The sequence below is a fragment of the Armigeres subalbatus genome, chromosome 1 (assembly GCF_024139115.2).
Source record: "Armigeres subalbatus isolate Guangzhou_Male chromosome 1, GZ_Asu_2, whole genome shotgun sequence".
Taxonomy (NCBI): domain Eukaryota; kingdom Metazoa; phylum Arthropoda; class Insecta; order Diptera; family Culicidae; genus Armigeres; species Armigeres subalbatus.
In genome coordinates, this window is record NC_085139.1 from 111,651,173 (window position 1) to 111,671,454 (window position 20,282).

Sequence of the window (20,282 nt, forward strand, 5' to 3'; positions counted from 1 at the left end):
GTTTCTGAGACTATAAGGGTCAGACAGACAGAAATTCATTTTTATGTATATAGATTGATTTACATTTGTGGCACGCCTAAAAGTCATGGCATGCTGGGGTTTGTAGTCGCATCATCTTCTACAGCACGTTTACTTTAAAAATGGCTGCCAGTAACATCTTACTCTAGGTGACAGTCTGCCTGACTACTCCGTGCTGCCAGTTTCCGACAACGCCGCTATATTCTATTCTCTCACCATTTTTTTACCAGGAAACTGAACGGTTTCAACCCCTCATGGGTAAGAAGCAGACGATGGGACGCTCGAGCCTAGTGGTCAGTGGATGGAAAGGTCCGTTGTGATAACGGGACTATCACGAAATCCGGATAACCTGGAATAAGTTTTCCACGAGTTGACATTGATTTTAATGAGAACAGTGCATTCGTCACGTTGAAAATTTAAGCCAGCAGTGTAAACGTATTGCCTAGTGTTATACAACATAGATTGGTCATAGCGGTCATAGCCCGGGGATGCGATCACACTACATCTTCCTAAACAGCAAAGGCCGACAGAGTTCTTTCAAAGCATAGCGGCATATATGTACCATTCTAGCTTTCTAATTACAGATTGAGGACAAAATTTTATTGTGACATTCTCACTACCTATTGCAAATTCATGATAACTTTCTGCTCAGTTTATTACGTTCATTCGCAAAGCCTTTTTATAGAATTTACTGTTGCGCTATTTATACCAACATCGGTAAATCGCCAATAGTTTTATGTGGTCTCTAATTATAAAGAAAGAATACAGAAATCAGACACAAGCATTTTATAACTACAACACTACTTATTACCAGAACTGAGTTTATAGTCGTAAGCTATCCTATTTGATCTGTACCTACCGAATGCCAAGCAGCATCAATCACGACAGAGAAAACCATCTGGTACCATTAACCAATACGCTTATCAGAAGTTTCGTCCCAAATAGACAACCGGATCGTACTCATCACGGTAGATTTCGACAAAACCTAACTTGGAATACAATTGATATAGGAAACGATCCGCCTTGTTGACGCAGACATGTGCACCAAACGAAGTGCCATGCGTTCGAAGTGCCGCTAGCAGGAGAGTGATAACACGTTTGCATACCGTTTCGTCCTCGATTATGTGCGGTTTTAGTATGCGACAGCAAATCACCGACGGGTGGGAACTCATAACACAGGCAGGGTAATCGTTGTTAAAGTTATGAAAATACATAATACTTTCGCGGGCGGCTTGTGGAGAGGTGTTTGACATTTCTTGGGGCGATTTATTTCCATCGGGCTCCGGTTCTTCCAACAAGGATAGCGGATACTTTAGACACATCTCCGGTATCCAGCACTGTTCAAGATTTCTGATGAAGTTTTTCACATCAATCGCGGCACAGGCATAGCCAACAATCTCCGAGTGGTTGTCCTCTACTACCATACAAAATTGAGGCGATAGCGTCAGGAATGGTCCTAAGAAACGATCTGCCAAAACATTCCGTAGATTTTCGGGGCAACTTTCGACAAACTCATCGCCATCCTGCATCGTTCGGTAGCATACACTATAGAGACTGGATTCATCGGGATAGCAGTATGGTCGAAACGAGTACAGGTTAACGGCGGACGTTTCTGGCAGTTTGTATAGGAAGAGATCGTTACCAGCATCTAATGGGATGAGCCGCTGCAGATCCGCCATCAAACCACCACGGAATACCCACGGTTCCTGGTCGCCGGACATGAAGGTTTCCTTCCATCCTTTGCTGAACCCTGTTGAATATGTCATAGAATTAATCAATTATTTTTCATCTTTATCAATAGCATCGTATACTAACAGGTATATCCGCCATGTGTGTGTGAATTGATGGTCGGAGGAAAATGTCCCAAAGCAAGCCACTTCACGTAAGCACTCAAAAGCGACAGCACAGCTACAATGTCCCAGATGTAGGAGAACAAGTCGTAGCACAGCTCCTTATTAACACAGCGAGCAATTTTCTGCGCCAGATGGAATATGTTTCGGCAAGCGTTTCCGAAAGACTCCGATCGCCGAATCCATTCTTGCACCTCACTTTTATTGCAACCATCCTTTAGATCGGCGGCGTGTATTGCTACAGTGGTGCCAACCACCGCAGCAGTACCATTCAAATGACTGCAATCCTCGGAGTTGGTACAGGTCGAGTGATTGGAACTTGAACTGGTTCTACGATTACGTTGTTTGCACAATACCACGGCATTGGTTTTTAGCCAATAGAATTCTGTGAGCAACTGGAGGGCCTTGCTACCGTGCTCAAACGGTAGATAGAAAAGGTCACACAGTAACATAATGTCGGAGGCGGTAATGTCCTTGTCGCTGGGGCATCTGAAAATGAAAATGTTTTTGATTAAAAATAATTTGAAGGTGATTTATTACTAATTTTCCTTTACTTACTTGACTTCAAGCATCTCTGCATTAGACGTTAAAGACGTATCTGAACTCTCGACTTGCATGCTCCCGGAACTTGTCTGCAATATGAATAATTGTACATCATTTTTATCTATCCATTGTTTATTTATCGTTCTCCTTCACTTACCGATGTAGTTTCCGACATCATTACATCTTCGAAATGCGTTTTCATTACATGTTTCGGGGAAGTCAGATTACTACCACACTCCATCGGTTCCGCGCACGTCACTGCCGACGGGTTCGATGTGCTGAATACTTCATCAACCTTAACATCCTCGTCCTCTACGTTGATTTTAATCTGATTTACTACCACCTCGTCCCCGTCCGTCATTTTCTCTTCCGCTTCACTTGCATCTACCATCCGCACTTCGTTTTCCTCCAAATCCAACATTTTCACTTCCAAATCTTCTTTTCCTTCTCCATCGATCTCCTCTTTTGTTTTGAATTCTTCGTCCTCCACCAGAGGAACTTCCGATGACGAAGACTTTCGCTTTTCGCTCGATTCATCCAACTTTCTCTGCTCCAGATCGTTCTCAATAACAGCGTCCTCTTCTAGAGGTTTGCCTTTACTATCAGCGTGTTCTACTGTGTCTTCGTTCACATCAGGCTTCTCCATTATTAAGTGTTCCTCCGCAGAAGCGATTCCAGTACCATCGATCTCGGTCCCATCGATGGCCTTTATGCTCATAATTGGGACTGGAATGCTCGAAATCGGAATAGTCGACGGGATGGACATGTTGGTTACCGCCGCAGCAACCGGATTCGGCAGAGATTCATTGGTAATGACTTTGGTGGCCGATACCAGGGAGTTCATTATGGGTGCCGGTACGTTTTCCGGAGCACTGTTAACCGTACTGCAAACGTCGGCAAATAACTGCAACTGGGTTGTGTTAACTTCGGGTACTGTCATCGTATTTGCACTGGTTGTGGTTGTGGTGTTCGTCGATGTGAGGGTCATGCAGGTATTCACGGATGGAATGATCGGGATGATAGGCATAACCACTGTAAATGAAAACAGCAAAAGTAGGACCAGTTTGAGTATTCTTCTCGTCTAATCTAAGTTTTGCTTTTAAATTAGAGATTGACCAGCAAAACGGGAAAGAGACAGAAAATCTTTTTTTGAATTGATAGTTGATTTTTTTTTCTTATTTTACTTAGGCAGCTCTGAAACCGAAAAAAACGATGAAATATTGCATATATAGGATGTTAACTGCAAAATACATTACATATAATAGCAGTAAATTATTCCAAGCTTACTTGTCAATGCAGGTTGCGGTTTACTGATTGGACCCCACGCCTCCTTCTCCTGATAAAATTCCGGCAACCAGTTGGCGATAGCCTTCTTTAACGCCAGCCTTGGGTGATACACATTTTCCGACAGGAAAGCCGGTGCGTCCTCCTGGCATATGCCTTCCTCGTTTTCCGTCTCCAACTTGATGTCGGATGAAATTGACGAACTGATTTTGGTGTCCGCGCTGCATTTGCTCCACAAGGCAAGCGTTTGAATAGCGATGGCGTTGGCATGGAATTCACAGTTTGGATTGGTGACTACTCCGCGCAACAGCGGAATCAATTCAGGAGACCGGCCTGAATACGGTCCCAAGAAAACGCGTTTCTGGTCATAATCGTTCGCATGCAGATTGTCCCAGATAACGGGGGGTCGTTTTATAACTTCAGTTATCTCTTGGATACCCTCAATAGTGAGTATCTTTGAAATAACTTTTGGACCAGTCCACATTATGTCAATGTTTTGAATAAGCTTCGACCCAAGCGTATTAAGGTATTCAGATTGCTTCACAGTTGGAACAGCTCGCGAACTACAGTATTGAGTGGGGCAGAATAGAAAACGCGGGTTATTGAGATGATTGTAGATTTCATTAGTCACGGAAACCTGTGCATAAGCGAAGCTTTGAAATACTTCTTTGTCGGGTTTGCTCATTTCTGGCTCAATATCATCAAATAACAAGGCAAATGCTTTGCATCCGAATTGGGACACTTGATCCAGTTTTCTCTTAAGGATGGCTATTTCCTTGCTGCTACTGTACGTAATATCCAGTCCCGGCGAGAGAGCATAGTAGAAGTTGATGTTCTGCTCGTGGGCAGCCGTTATCAGACCCGTCAAGTGATCTGCTTCTTCCACCGTGTAAAGTTCACGCCAGTAAGCTCGATGTTTGTAATCATCTTTTGGGGCGTAAATGTAAGAATCCATGCCCCATTGTTTAAGCTTCCGGAACAGATCCTTCCGCTGTTCGGTAGTCCACGGGCGACCGTAGAAACCCTCTACGACGCCGCAAATAAATCCTGTTTGCTTTTCCGAACAGGAATCCGCAATAATCACTGATTGTTCCGAGTTGTCCGGTTTAATTGGGGATGATGGTTGCGGTAGTTGAACTGCAGTCTCGGCCATTGTTGTTTATGCAGCAGATCCAACACAATTTTTCACGATATGTTATAAATGTTAATAATCAAAGCTATACTTCTTGACTGTTGCGTTAACCGTGTTGTTATTGTTGTTCGAATAATATATTCCCACTTATTTTAGAATAAAATCATTATTATTTAGACGATTTTAATGAACAAAATTAGTATGTTTATGTTACGTTGAGCTCGAAAATGACTGATGGACGACTGGAACGGAAAATAACCATTATTTATTTTGACGTTTTGTCTTTATGAAGGTGTTTGTGATGTGTTTGTGACAAAAGCTCGCGTAACATTTGAAGATGGCTTAAACCATAGTTTCTGGTAGTAACGTTTTGAAAGTTTTTTAAAGTGTCATGTGATGATACTGCGCTGCCAAACGACTAAGGTTGTGAACCATTCCACCGATTCGTTTAACTTTTAGTTAAAATTTGACACATAATGGTTATTTTCGCATCGTATAGTTAAAATTTTACTCCGAAGCCAATCCATTTGAGTTTTGACAGACTGATAGTTAAATATTGGGAACGAAATGGACTTGGCGCCAATTTTCTCACGAACAAAATTTAACTATCGAACTGTCAAATCTAACCATGCTCCTGAGCAGGGTTATTTTTAATCACGGCGAAATAACCATCGAAATGTCAAATTTTAACTAAAAGTTTAACGAATCGGTGGAATGGCTCACAGCCAACGCGAACTGAACGTGTAAACACCTTAATTCAATTCACTTGAACGAAAAGAAAGTTGAACATGTTCAACTTTTGGCAAGTCAATTGAATTCAACTGAGTTGTTCAATTCACTTGCCCTGTCAAAACGTAGCATTAAGCACGTAGTCGATTGAGAACAATGGGACTGAATGTAACGAATGACGTAACCAGGGGTTAAATTAAGTGGTGGAATTCAATGGGATTGTACAAACTCGTCTTATGACAAGTGATTTCATGTTAATTAATACGTACATTTGTTGCAGGACATCCTCAGCTATGAGGTCTAGGGATAGCCGAGGCGATTTGCGATCAATTAAATCTGCTGGATGAAAGCTTGGGCAGAAACATGCTTGGCAAAATGTGTATTTTTTTGTTGGCGCTTGGTGCGATTTGGCAGAACTCCGACCATATACCTACCTTGACAAATACCTCGAGAGAAATACTCAATAGATCAGTTAAGACACCTTGACCTGCTCTATTGATTGAACCAACTCAACTGATCATTCAAAATGTTATTGATTCCATGTACTAAACCAGACATTCTGGCTGTTGTACTATTTTTAGCACTTATGTTATGGCAGTGTGCACGTGTTCGTAGCAATATCGATCTTTCCATAGTAGCTAAGGTGCCTGCCAGAGTAAACGCGACGAGCGATGCGACTCATGTAAAAGAATAACAATCATTATCAACAGGCTGTCAAATTGCACTGTCGCGTCGCGTCGCATCGCACGTCGCGTTTACTCTGGCTTGCCCCTAACATTGGCGTATAGTGATGATAGTGATTATAATGGATGCCAGATTATAGATACTGTAGATTTAATAGGTTAGCTAATTCGAAATAACTTCAACCTATTTGATATTTGAGAAATAGAAATTGTGACGGAAAATACTATAAAACATAAACATAAAAAAGCTCTAAAATAAATGAAATTACTGAACGATGTTTTCACTGAACTATGGAATCTTTAGTATCTATAATGCGAACGAGCATAGAGATGTCGTAAAATCTCAATTAATCGATTAGTAACTAATCGATTACTCTCGATTCTTGACGATTATTGAATCGATTCATCGTTGGAAGGTAATCGATTCAAAATTAATCGATTATCACAACGATAAATCGATTAATCGAAGTAATCGACATCTTATAGCTGTCGTAAAATCCCGAGTAATCGATTAGTAACTAATCGATTACTCCCGATTCTTGTCGATTAATGAATCGATTAATCGTTGGGAGGTAATCGATTCAAAATTAATCGATTATCGCAACGATTAATCGAATAATCAAAGTAATCGATTAATTTACGACATCTCTAAACGAGCAGCATCAGAGACACATCACATGCATTGCATTTGTACCCTGCAGACTGTTGTACTTCGTATAATCATATTTTTTGGGAAATCAGCATATAGTAGTGTGTGGATCGAAACACATGAAAGAAAGAAAAGCAGAGATGAATGAAAACAACATTCAAGTGGCCGACGAGAGGGCTTTCCAGTGGCAGGCAGCAGTGGGTTTCCTTTTCGCACTGACTGGTTGCTCGACCAGCTTCAACCAGCCGAACTGCTGAAATATCGCTGCATGCTTCATGGCCGTCACTAGCGCGGAGCCACTCACGAATCACGGCGACGGCCAGCGTGGAAGATTACGTGCGGAGTAAGACGAAACTTTCAACTTTAGTCTGTTACGGACGTTTCGTGAGTACTGTTGTGGTTCAGCTGAGCGGTCCAGGATCAGCTTACAGAGCCTTTTGCAGTGTGTGGAGCAAGTGTATGGTGTTGACTGGAGGAAGATTTCTCCCGATACTGTTTCCCAATCATCCACGCCTGAACGAAGGCTTTAGAATCTGGACAACAAGATTCTGGGATACCAGTTCCTGACTATAGAAGTGGATTGTGATTTTTTTGGTGTATAAAAATCGACAAATCCGCTGTCGAACGTGGACAAGTGAACGAAGAGATTTTCATTTTACATAATAGCTTACTCAATTCATTATAGGTATAGCCATAGTCATATGATTGTCTTGTTTTACGAACGAAAAGCTTTATAAATAACATTTGTGAATATACCGAATTAAGGATTCGATTATTTCATTTGATATGAACCAGTTGGAATAGTCATTCCTTCAGGAAGAAAGGATCAAAACAAAAATATTCCTTTACGACAAATGAAAGTAAAAGTGGATGCAGATTAGTCTTGTGTCAAAAGTGCAGTACTAGAACGACATCAGTGTCCGTGGTCTCACATGTCTGTAGTACTAGTTTGTTATTGTGGAGCGGAGTTTTGCTGAACCGTCTGTGTGGGGAGAAGACGTCAAATAGAAAAGAGCAGTGGGATAGACAGCTGTTCTGGTGAGAATTTTCGTAATCATTGCTAGGAACTAGGAAGTTTTACGGAATTTATCAAGAACATTAAAGTGAAAGTTGAGCTCTGGTGAATAAGATACTCTGCCCTGTACAGGTAAGTTTTGATGATCTCCTTAACCCCATGAATTTTAGAAGTATTAGTTAATCTTTAAGAAATTGCAACTCATTTGCATCATTCTTATCAAATTTTTAACCTTCCATTTTTACCCCTAGACGACTGTGCACAAACGAGGTAATGTGATTATTTAATACCTGCACTTTTATTGGAGTTGTTGCAAAATTGATGTGCTATTAATTTCGAGAATAGGTATCAATTTGTCTTTTTTTTATTTATTGAAGTGTCAATATCTATACGGTTTATGTATCCTAACTAAGTCATTATAGATATGAATGAAATGGTCGATTATAACAAATTACATAGAAAGATTATACGACTCTACCAAGTATTAACTCAGCTACCTATATCAAAATCTTCATACAGATGATTTGCGAATGATGTAACCGATTTCAAGAAGGTATTAGTCTGTGGGAATATTTCCCAGTAAAACAAAATTATTCGGTTAGGTTTGCAACAGGACATAATTCAAGGCATTTTTATCGTTCCTTAACATTTTTTACAGCGACAGGCAGTATGCAGGCTGAAGCGTAGGAAAGCATGAATCAAAATGGTATGCGGTGAATCCATGCGACCGGATCACAGACCAAAAGTTTAGTTTAGTTTAGGCCAAAACCAGGATCATGAAAGTCAATTGATGGAAAAATAAGGTGTAACAAAAAACTGATGGATGGGCTTATATTCAACATTTTAAATGAGCCGTATCTTTGTTCCGATTCTTGTTTATTGTTTTACGCTGCTGTTAATACTTAATATTGCTCTGGCGATCTCTTAATCATATTTCATATATTGGGAGCAACAGAATCCTTGTTGAACAGACGCTACAATTTAAATGTTATATAATTAATTAGTGAATAAATCCATTCCTCATATGTATCAATACTAAAGCTCCATCATCAAGAGTGGTCTGAACGGCCATCAAAGCCAAGAATCAATCGCATATCTCAGCCGAAATGGCCAAAGCTGACCCGCAGCTACTCGTTCAATATTGACATTTTTTCTTGGATGCAGCGTGTCCCAATGAAGGTGCCCCAAAAGGGTAACTGACGAGGCATTAAGCTGATGTTCCAGAGAATTATAAAGACATTATTTTCATCCTTGTTCTGTAAAATCCTGAAGTCTGAGACGTCACACGAGCTATTTGAACCCTATTTTGCAAGTTCCATCGTGCAAGCCCTTTGAAAATGGATTAAAAAAATTGGACCCTAAAAATCAAGGGTTGTTTGGCAAAGTTAACCTTAACTTAAGGTCCTTAAGTAAGCGAAAGAATCGATTGAGCACAGTGGCGTAGCCAGAAAATTGGTCTGGGGGGGGTTTTCTGAACATTTTTTTTTTCGAAAAAAAAAAATTTCTTCCAAAAATTTTGTCTTTGGGGGGGGGTTTTATACACAAAACCACCCCTGTGGCTACGCCACTGATTGAGCAACTTATTTTGATTTGCCAAAAATGTCATTTTAATTTTGTAACCCTATTCATATGATTTTTGCATATAATATTCAAGATTAAAAATAAAATTTATATGAGAAAGTTTTGGAAGATAATAATATATGAAACCCCAGATAGCCTTTAGCTAGACGATAAAGGCAGGTATTATCAAACCGATAGGGTGTGATTTCCGGTCTGGTCGAGGGGATACTTGGTTGAAATCTTTCTTGTTTTCTCTGGGCATTAGAGTGCTAACTCTTGCATTGGTTGGCATAGACATATGAGAGTTCATTAACTATAAACGAAACGTCTCGAGTGAAATCTTGTAAAAGCTTGTAAGAAGATATGAATGAGAATGAGAAGTACTAGAGCAATGAGAAAGGCTCTAGATTACAGTACAGGATCTAGATAACAGTAAAAATTAGGGACAGGATTTGAATCGAAAGGAGAATGAAAAAATCTCTCACTTATCATATGTCTGTATGTAAATATGTATACACTCTCGATAGGTAGCATACCGTGAGAGACGTTTTTCGGAAGCTGTTACGATAATGAACTGATTTGGGCCCCAATTACGGGGGGCACCAGTTCTAAAGATGCATTTCAACTTGCTTTTACTTGCTTTATACAGTTGTGCGAAAAAACATGGTTCCCATCATAAAATGAGCGAGAACAAGGCGTTTTATCAAACCCCCTTGGTGGAAGCCGCCTATCCGAATCAGTTTTTTCCAACTTGTAATACAGGGTCTGGCAATTGAACTGATACATAAGTGAATAAAAATAAAATAATACAAACTACTCATTGGGAATTAGTTCTACAAAACGTCGTCGAGCCGTGGGCACGTCGTTATTTTGATACCAGAGCTTGGGTCTTACGACAGAATTAGACACCGGCTCAAAAAGTGAAGAAAACCCAACTAATGGGTTCTCGATGGTCATTTTGAGCTAAGAGCGGCCAGCGAGCTCGCCGGACCTGAACCCTATGAATGTGCTATGAATTAAGCTGTCTGGAATATGTTTATACAGATTACATTGATCTTATTTAAGGGAGCATCCATAAATTACGTAACGCTTAGAGGGGGGAGGGGGGTTGGCCGAAGTGTGACAATCCAAAAAGTGTGACAGGGGAGAGGGGAGGATCTTGAAAATGGCCTATTTTTGCGTTACGTAATTAATGGATCTTCCCTAATTATCGTTTAATTGATCTTATTTAATCAGCGTCTGTTCCCCATGTTAGGGGCGGCTGATCATCGTCCGAGTGTCGTGCCAACGGGGTACTCTAAACTAAACTGTGCACATCATGCTGCATCGTGTCAGCATCGAGAAGGCAGCCCCTTCAACGCGATGTAGCCAGCGCAACCCTGGTAAGGTAGCCTGCCGAAGATTCTACAGTTACCAAGAAAGGCAAAAGTAGAGCAAACGGATTGATTCAACGGCAACTGACCCGGCAACGAATAAAGGACAACGATTGGAACGTCGAATATTGGAACGTGAGAACTTTGAATGAACCCGCACCGTGCGGGCCGCACGTGTTAAGCTCCTGGCTCGTGAGCTGCAGAAGGTCGGCATGAGTGTGGCAGCAATCCAGGAAATACGGTGGCCCAGAACTGGAGAACGTGAATTCCGGGCGGTGGATCCCATAGCGCATACTTCATTCAAGTACCACATCTACTATAGCGGCGGTGACAGAGCAGAACGAGGAGTTGGCTTCATGGTGATCGGGAAGCATATGAAGCGTATTATCCGGTGGAAGCCGATAAGCGACCGCATTTGCGTGTTGAGAATGACGGGCAGATTCTTCAACTACAGCCTGATCAGAAATCGGTTCTATACAAAACTTAGATTCTACCAGTGGCCCTTTATGGACAAGAACATAGACGTTAAAAGAGGCGGACTGGAGAGCTTTCGGGGTTTTCAAAGGACAACGGTGGCGATATTGTAATGAACCTAGGAGCACGCGCGCAGGACATGCGACTTCCGGCTCCGAATCTCCAGGAAATCCAGGAGGAGATCGGCCGGCTGAAAAACAACAAAGAGCCTGGAATTGACCAACTACCAGGAGAGCTGTTTAAACACGGTGGTGAGGCACTGGCTAGAGCGCTGCACTGGGTGATTACCAATGTTTGGGAGGATGAGGTTCTGCCGCAGGAGTGGATGGAAGGTGTCGTGTGTCCCATCTACAAAAAGGGCGATAAGCTGGATTGTAGCAACTACCGCGCAATCACATTGCTGAACGCCGCCTACAAGGTACTCTCCCAAATTTTATGCCGCCGACTAACACCAATTGCAAGAGAGTTCGTGGGGCAGTACCAGGCGGGATTTATGGGTGAACGCTCTACCACAGAAATGCCGCGAATACAACGTGCCCACACATCATCTATTTATCGACTTCAAAGCCGCATATGATACAATCGATCGGGACCAGCTATGGCAGCTAATGCACGAAAACGGATTTCCGGATGAACTGATACGGTTGATCAAGGCGACGAAGGATCGGGTGATGTGCGTAGTTCGAGTTTCAGGGACATTCTCGAGTCCCTTCGAAACGCGTAGAGGGTTACGGCAAGGTGATGGTCTTTCGTGTCTGCTATTCAACATCGCTTTGGAGGGAGTAATACGAAGGGCAGGGATTGACACGAGTGGTACGATTTTCACGAAGTCCGTCCAGTTATTTGGTTTCGCCGACGACATTGATATCATGGCACGTAACTTTTAGAGGATGGAGGAAGCCTACATCAGACTGAAAAGCGAAGCTAAACGGATTGGACTAGTCATCAACACGTCGAAGACAAAGTACATGATAGGAAGAGGCTCAAGAGAAGTCAATGTAAGCCACCCACCACGAGTTTCTATCGGTGGTGACGAAATCGAGGTGGTTGAAGAATTCGTGTACTTGGGCTCACTGGTGATCGCCGATAACGATATCAGCAGAGAAATTCGGAGGCGCATAGTGGCTGGAAATCGTACGTACTTTGGACTCCGTAAGACGCTCCGATCGAATAGAGTTCGCCGCCGTACCAAACTGACTATCTACAAAACGCTTATAAGACCGGTAGTTCTCTACGGACACGAGACCTGGACGATGCTCGTGGAGGACCAACGCGCACTGGGAGTTTTTGAAAGGAAAGTGTTGCGTACCATCTATGGTGGGGTGCAGATGGCGGACGATAGGTGGAGGAGGCGAATGAACCACGAGTTGCATCAACTGTTGGGAGAACCATCCATCGTTCACACCGCGAGAATCGGAAGACTGTGGTGGGCCGGGCACGTAGCCAGAATGTCGGACAGTGATCCGGTTAAAATGGTTCTCGCCAACGATCCGACGGGAACAAGAAGGCGAAGTGCACAGCGGGCAAGGTGGATCGATCAGGTGGAGGACGATTTGCGGACCCTCCGCAGACTGCGTGGTTGGCGAAGTGCAGCCATGGACCAAGCTGAATGGAGAAGACTTTTATGTGCAGCACAGGCCACTCCGGCCTTAGTCTGATAATAAATAAAATATTCGGGAAATAACTGGAAAAGCATCATTGGTAAAGATTTAATCATTTGGACAAATTTATCTGCTTCCCAAATATGTCTACTGATCTATTATCACAGCTCTGAAAGTGAACTGATTTTATAAAAGGTCTGGTTGATTAGCTAAACTCGTCGTTGGAGGTGAGATGGGGCCATCACTTTCATATACATCTAGAAGGTCTGATAACTAAATCGTTTGAAAATGTCTTTTATATTTCAGTAATCTTGTTTCTTTTCTTGATTGAAAAGTTTTTTTTATTATATTGCAATTAGGCCGTTACAGATATTTAAAAACAATTCGGATCTTTTCGCCCAAAAATAATATTTTCAGGGGTCAAATAAAAAATTCGGCCAATTTTGAGGATTTTCAAAACATTCTTTAACAAATCCGATGAGTTTTTTTATTTATATTAATTTTAATATTTATTTTTTATTATCCCCCCCTTCGACCTTCCGGAAACCAGTAGGACATAATTCAAATTAAATATTTGTAACGACCTTAGTCGTCGGCGGGGTCTCCGGAGATGGTGAGTTCTGTTCGCGGTCCGGTCCAGGATGTTTTCGGATTGGAAATACATTGTGCTTGCCACACAAGATACGTATTGATGTATATGCAAAGGCGAGCATAGAAAAGCGTTCAAATAATAACTGAGGAAATGCTAATAGAATACTAAGTTTAAAAGAAGACCAAGTTCCAGTTGGAAGGGAGAGCCATAAAAGAAAAAGATGAAGATGAATTGGTCGTCGGCTGTTTAGGCGTGCCTACGTGTGAAAAAAGCAAGTTAAGTAGTAAGAAGGAAGAAGGGGAAAGGGAGTAAAAAGAAAAAAGGAGCAATACAGAAGAAGGAAGATGTGGAAAAGCAGAAGGAAGAAGGAAACCATAATAAGAATGAAGGAAGAAGAAGAAACTAACAAGGAAGAAAGAAGGAAGAAGAAAATGCAATAAATAATAATGAAGAAGAAAGAATGGGAAAGGCAGAGGGAAGAAGGGAGAAAATAGAAGGAAAATTATATGAGCTTTGTTTTCCCGTTTTTTATCTCACCAGTGTACATAAAGGCTATAGAACCACCTCTCCTTTTTTTTCTTTCTTCCTTCTGCCTCCTTCCTTATTCTTCTTTTGTCTTTTCTTTGTTTGCCTTTCTCGTACAATAAAGTTGTACCAACAAGCTATTATTCCTTTTTGCCTTTTTCGTACTATTCCTTCTCAACTTTTTTTTTCGTTTTGAAATTTTCTTTTTTTTTGCTTTCTACTTTCTACTTACATCTTTCTTTTTTTTTTCTTATATTTTTTTCCTCTTTCTTCGTACTATATAGTTCTATTATGTTCTACATCTTTTCTTTCTTATTCGTTCTTCCTTTCTCTGTTTTCTTTCTTTATCCTTCCTTCTTCGTTGTTGTTGTTGTTGTTGTTGTTTGTGGTGGGATTTTAATCTCTTGGATCATTCATCCGCTTTTCCTTCTTCGTATCATCTTATCTATTTTTTATTTCCTTCTTTTCACTTTTCATAGTTCCGCAACGATACAGCAAGCATGAAGAATGTTCTGTTCATACAGAGGTGGATTTTGAAGCGAGCGAGGAGCAATTTTGGTGTTGATATAATAAATCGCATGACCTTTCTTCTGCAAAAATACAAACTGATCTCTCTTCACTGACAAAAGGAAGGTGGTCCGTCGCGTGCTGAATGGGTTTCTATCGACGAGTACTGGCTCTTAGTTGTCTTATATGGCATCAGCATGTAGTCAAATAGAATTCGATTTCGCAGTTTCTGTTTACTCTTTGCGTACCGTTGGTCGACGCTGCAGTGTCGCTGCCTTTATTTTGTATTGTAAATCTCCGGGATGACTAAGTTTGTCATGTAGCGAAACGTAGCATTTTTTTTAAAATTATTTAGTTTTTTTACATCCATTGCGCAGTTTTGATTTAGGTTCCCATTTGAAACCAGCGAAGGTATCCCCAAATGTACATCTATCCCAGGTTGAAAACCGCTGCCATAATACGTTGGTATACTCTACTAATAGTAACAGACTGGTGAGTGCAGTGGTGACCGACCACTCTTCGCCCAGGTTCGTTTCGTAGCATCTTTGGATTGGACGACTTACGACTGACTGACCACTCGCAGCCTATGATGGCACCAGTGTGCTTGTTTGCACTTTCTCCTTCCTCCGAAACCTGCTGGTTGTTGGCTGAATGGCCGATGGACTCGTGGTGGCGGTGGAACAATGATTAAACCTTGCGCCATGTATGGGTTGGACTGCCAGCAGCGTGTTTACTTACGAAGTAACTTTTGGTCGGCTGATTATTTTTCCCTGTTTATGAAGCCTTTCAATTTATTTTTGTTTTCGAATTTTGGCACGAGTACCGCCTGCGATGTTGGTTTTGGCGTCACCTGTAGCCGTTGTGTCGTCCGATTTCAAATAAATCGTTCGCGGGACTGCGAAATTGGAAGACTGTTGTTGTAACTTGCAATACATTTGTACCCATATTGAATAGTATAATAAGCTATGTTTTCATGTCAAGTCAGAGAGAGACACTGCAGACAACCTTCAGCTGAGACATCCTTATTGAAGAAAGGACAATAACAAGATTTTGTCCTAAGTTATCCTTCTCGTTCCTCAACTGTGAGGCCGAAATACGTATCTGTATAGATAACAAAACTTAGTGGGCTGAATAATTGGCCCCTTTGGATTTTTTTTTGTTTGAAAATAGTCAGAGGTGTCAATATATGTGGGTTCTTTGAGAAAATATGTCTAAAATAAATTAATTAAATCGATTTAGCGAAAGTTCTTTTTTCCTACGGAAAGGGACAATTATCTATCGATTCCTTACAATTTTCAATGTAAACTAACTAAGAAAATTATAAACAATGTGCTACATATAGAACTAACATTCTGCATTAGTCTTTGTAGTTGAATTGATCTTTCCCTTCAAAATCGTATCTCGTTTTATTGTCTCAGTCGATTCTTTGATTAATGCAAGGTCAACTTTCCCAAAGAACCCATATTGTTAAGGCCTCTTATTTAATTTTAGGTCTTAATCTAAAAATTAAAAAAAAAACATGAAAAAGTGCTGCACACACTTAATTTTTTGACGTAAACTACGTCTAAGGGGAAGACTCGGATACAGGGTGTAAAACGAAAATTTACAAAGACCGTCACGAAATTAGGATAGATTTCAAACGTTAATAGCGTTTTTATCTTTCAATGGATTTTCGAGATTTTCTTATCAATCGGTTCGAAAACTCTCCAACAATTTGTCAAATCCATTGGAACTATTGATTATCAACGGTAAACTATTGAAAAATTCTATTTTTCTATACCCAGTAAAAATTTCAGAACCAATCAATCCCGTACATAGCGCGTTTTAATCATAGGTAATTGCCTACTTTTTGGCTATTATCTATTATTGAATGATGCATGATGTATGAATAGGAGTGCTTCCTTCATCATTGACCCTCGATAAAACTCAAGAAAAAGTAGAAACATGGAAATGTGACGACATTATTCGCGAAGTCGAAGCAAAATTCTTCACATAAACAATGACAGTTCTTTATTATACAGTTTTTACAGTAGAGCAACAGAGAGGAGGAGATGGCGGCCATGTTTCACTCAAACTCTGACAGATAGCAATGGGATTTCCCGTAGGAGGGAAGAGCAGAATTTGCTTCGACTTCGCGAATATAGGGTAAAATACCCAACAGTGGTAAAATACCCCCTGTTAGTGGTATTTTACTTAGACTTTGAATGCACCGGTTTTTTATACGTATAACGTAGTTTACGTCGTGCGGTCGTATCTTCTACACAACCCTTCTAATTTTTTTTACCGGGATCTCAGCAAAATGTTGAACTTTTACTGAGATTCGCACAGCCGTGCCCCAGCAAACATGTTTTTTGCCGAGATTTCTGTCAAAGTTGCTGAAAATCAGCAAATAATTTGTCGAAAATCAGCTAACAAACGACATTTTTGCCGGAATATCAGTTTTTCATTTTGCTGGTGCACGGCTGTGCGGATTTTTGCCAAGCTGCAGAAATAAAAACTAAGTGTGCACGTGTGAACTAGCCAGAATAATTGGTCTGATGTTGGGAGAATGTTGGGCAAACCATGACAATCAGCACTTTTTTGAATTTTTGTTCTAATTTTATTAAATGGTTGAAGTCGTCAAAAATTATAGATTTTTTAGAAAAGCTGACCTTAAATAAATTAAAAATCGATAGATCGGATCGAAACATTTTTTGATGCGCCCCACATTCATATATGGATTACTTTGTCATGTGTGACACATGATTGTGGGGTCAGTGTATGCTGTTAGAATACTTTTTTGTTTGTTTTTTTTTTAAGAATTGGGAAGTCTGAGGGTTGGTTTTGATGGGGAAGGTCTATTCTTCTCACGTATTAAACTAAAATCTAATTTAGATTTTCTAAGTTATTTGGGTAGCAAATTTGATTCTTTCGCTCCCTTATGCTTAAACGACGATAAGTGTTGTTTTAATAAAAGCACCGGAATTTTTAACTAATTCGGTAGTAATTTGAATGAGCACAAGTAGTTTCAAGTTTGTATGAAAAGTAAAAGTAATAAAAGTAACAGTTACTTTTGTAAAAACCCGTTCCGCAACGTTGCCCAATAAGCTCTAAAAATATATAAATACGTAGGCAACATTGGAAATCTTGCAAGGGAACAGATCGTCTTTGTTGCGAAAGGATTTGAAGATAGTAAGAAAAGTTATTAGGGAAATACTAAATCGTGCGAAATTCAATTTACCACGTAAAAGAATAATATCAATATCAAAATTCCGAAGGAATTTCGAGATCAGTTTTCCAAGGAATATCGGGAGGATTTTTCAAAGAAATCACCTGAAGGGATTTAAAAAAAATAAAAGTGTAAGTGATTTATGAAGAATTGTTGCTAAAGGAATTCTTGAAAGAATAGCCGAAGGATTTTTCAAAGGAGTTTCTAAAGGTATTTTCGACGAATTTCAAAAGAATTCTTAAAAGCAAAATATCCGGAAAAAGTCCTCCAGGTGTTTTCTAAAGTTTTCCTCAAGATACTTCTGCATGAGTTCCTAAAAAATTCTTTCAAAAGAATACCCGAAGCATTTTCCGAAGGTTTTTACAGTAAAGCCATAAGTAATAGAACGCTAGTGGAGCTGTATAACCATTTAAATTATTCTGCCAAAATATGCTTCAATAAGCTTAATAACCTACTCAGATTACAATTAGATTATTTATCGTAAAAAATATCGTGTTTAAGTGAAGTAAGAGAATTGAATGTATCGGGATGCCATCAGGTTGTTGTTTATCAGAATATTTATGATCAAAAAAGGCGTTATCTGAATAGGCTATAAATTGACCGCTTTGACACTTACCTTGGCTACTAGGTCTAAACGAACTAGATGTTGGTCACACACTAGAACAAACTAGATGCTGGACACGCGAACAGGAGCAACAATAGTAATCTCGGGTATATACTCCGTGTCAGGTATAAGGACGTTAGGCATAAAGGATGGGAAGCATAAAATGCCCAAAAAACAGCCCACGATATAAAAAAGGTCGTATTACGCCTAACGTCCTTATGCCTAACGTCATGGACCAAGCAATCTTATATTTTTGCATCAACACATTCTCGCGAGAAGTTCTCGCAAGAAGTTCTGAAGGAATTCCTAAGTAAATTCCCAAACCTATTTCCGGAACAAATTCTTGAGAGGATTTCTTAAGTTTCTTTTAAAAAGAAATAGCTGAAATAAAATTCAAAGAAATTTTCGAAAGATTTTTTAACCAAATTTCCAAAGAAATAATTTAAAAAAAACCGTAAGGGAATTGCCAAATGCATCTCTAAAGCAATTTCCGGAACCATTCCTTGAGATGTTTTCTAAAGTTTTTGCGAAGAAATTTTCAAATGGAATCCTGGAGGAAGTTCTAAGGGAAATTCTGAAGCAATTCTTAAAGTTCCCTTTTTGAAGGAATTTCCGGAGGATTTTCCGATGAAATCTATGGAGAAATGTTCAAAGGAATCCTGGAGGAATTTCCTATGTGATTCCTGAAGTAATTTTTGATTGAATGGCTGAAGTAATTTCTGGGTGAACTTGCGAAGGAATTCCTGGAAGAATTTCTTCAGTAATTTACAACATTGCTTATGTGAGGCAACCAATTTTTTTTTTAAATTGTTTTTCGCAATAATTACTTGTTTGAATCGATTATTTTGATGCTAAAATCTATATATGGCAAGTTTGTTTTTACCTGGAAATTAATGTAAAACACCTGGAAAAATCAGGGAATTTTGTTTTTGCAGATGAGTAGACACCCTGTAAAAATTTAGAAGGATTATTAAAACCCCAAATATCATCGTTTAAGCAAAGGGGAGCGAAAATGTCGAAATTTGAATCACTCTACTGGTCTACTGTTCATGTTGTAGGTCTATTTTTTCTCCACACACTATCCCGTCTCCTGTGACTGATATTTGTGGATATGCGATAGATTCCTTGGTCTGCTGTAACGGCTGTAACAGCATGCGTTGAACCGTTCTTATTCATATTAAATGTAAGGACATGGCCAGGGCTGTTACTAGTTTTGTAAAATTAAAGACGACAAATAAATGGCTACCGCTTCTGCCTCATACGCGTGAGGTCGTGGGTTCAATCCCAAGTCCATTTCATTCTCCTAGAATTGAATTGAAAATTAACGAAAAAAGCTTCCTACATCATATATAAAAATTCCATCAATTTCTTTCTCTTATCACAATGGCAGCTCGAACCTAAACCAAAAATTCCAATAAATTTCGCATGACTCGTGGCAATTGCAGAGGTAGGCAAGAACAGTACAAAGCTGCACCCCTTTTTTCGAAGCTTTTTCGATGTTTTCACCATTGTAAACAAGAATATCGAACCAATTCAACGCGTAGATGCATAAATTACAAAACTAGCTACATTTCACAATGATCTCAGATTTAAAATAACAAGGTTTTTATGACGCATTTAAAATAAGTTTGTAAAATGAGTCTGCGACAAAACGCCCCAACAGTGGTGTAAAATGACTCAATTGCATGTAAAATAATGGAGAACGCATGGTTGTTTGTTCTATCTTAATAGATTTAACGCCAATCTTACGAGTGCGGTGAAAGATTCGCAAATCGTACAAATGTCCTACAAAAGATTATTTGCAAGAACAGCTGATCTGGGCATAATGGAGTAGCAACGAGCAGTTAATTAAGCTCAAGTACCAAATATTTGAGATAAAAGAAAACGTCATTATCACGCCAACGGCTTTTTAGTCAAAACAACGAAACTTATTTT

General features: G+C 39.9%; 2 protein-coding genes across 5 annotated transcripts in view; one reads left to right on the forward strand and one right to left on the reverse strand.

The window, feature by feature from the left end:
* Positions 1-655: 655 nt before the first annotated feature.
* On the reverse strand, positions 656-5,080 carry LOC134204957 (protein O-GlcNAcase). The gene is made up of 5 exons (XM_062679775.1): positions 3,699-5,080; positions 2,569-3,443; positions 2,427-2,500; positions 1,834-2,357; positions 656-1,768 (listed from the first exon to the last, which is right to left on the reverse strand). Exons 1-5 carry the CDS (start codon positions 4,846-4,848, stop codon positions 942-944), a joined length of 3,450 nt encoding a protein of 1,149 aa, XP_062535759.1. The 5' UTR covers positions 4,849-5,080; the 3' UTR covers positions 656-941.
* Positions 5,081-6,951: 1,871 nt separating this feature from the next.
* Positions 6,952-20,282, forward strand: part of LOC134204958 (3-hydroxy-3-methylglutaryl-coenzyme A reductase) — a 164,954-nt gene continuing 151,623 nt past the window's right edge. The window contains exons 1-2 of one of the 4 annotated variants that reach the window (XM_062679779.1): positions 6,952-8,035; positions 8,155-8,173. The gene's annotated coding sequence lies outside the window, so the exon portion shown is untranslated. The remainder of the gene's footprint in view (positions 8,036-8,154; positions 8,174-20,282) is intronic. The other 3 variants (XM_062679776.1, XM_062679777.1, XM_062679778.1) reach the window with 3 other exon arrangements.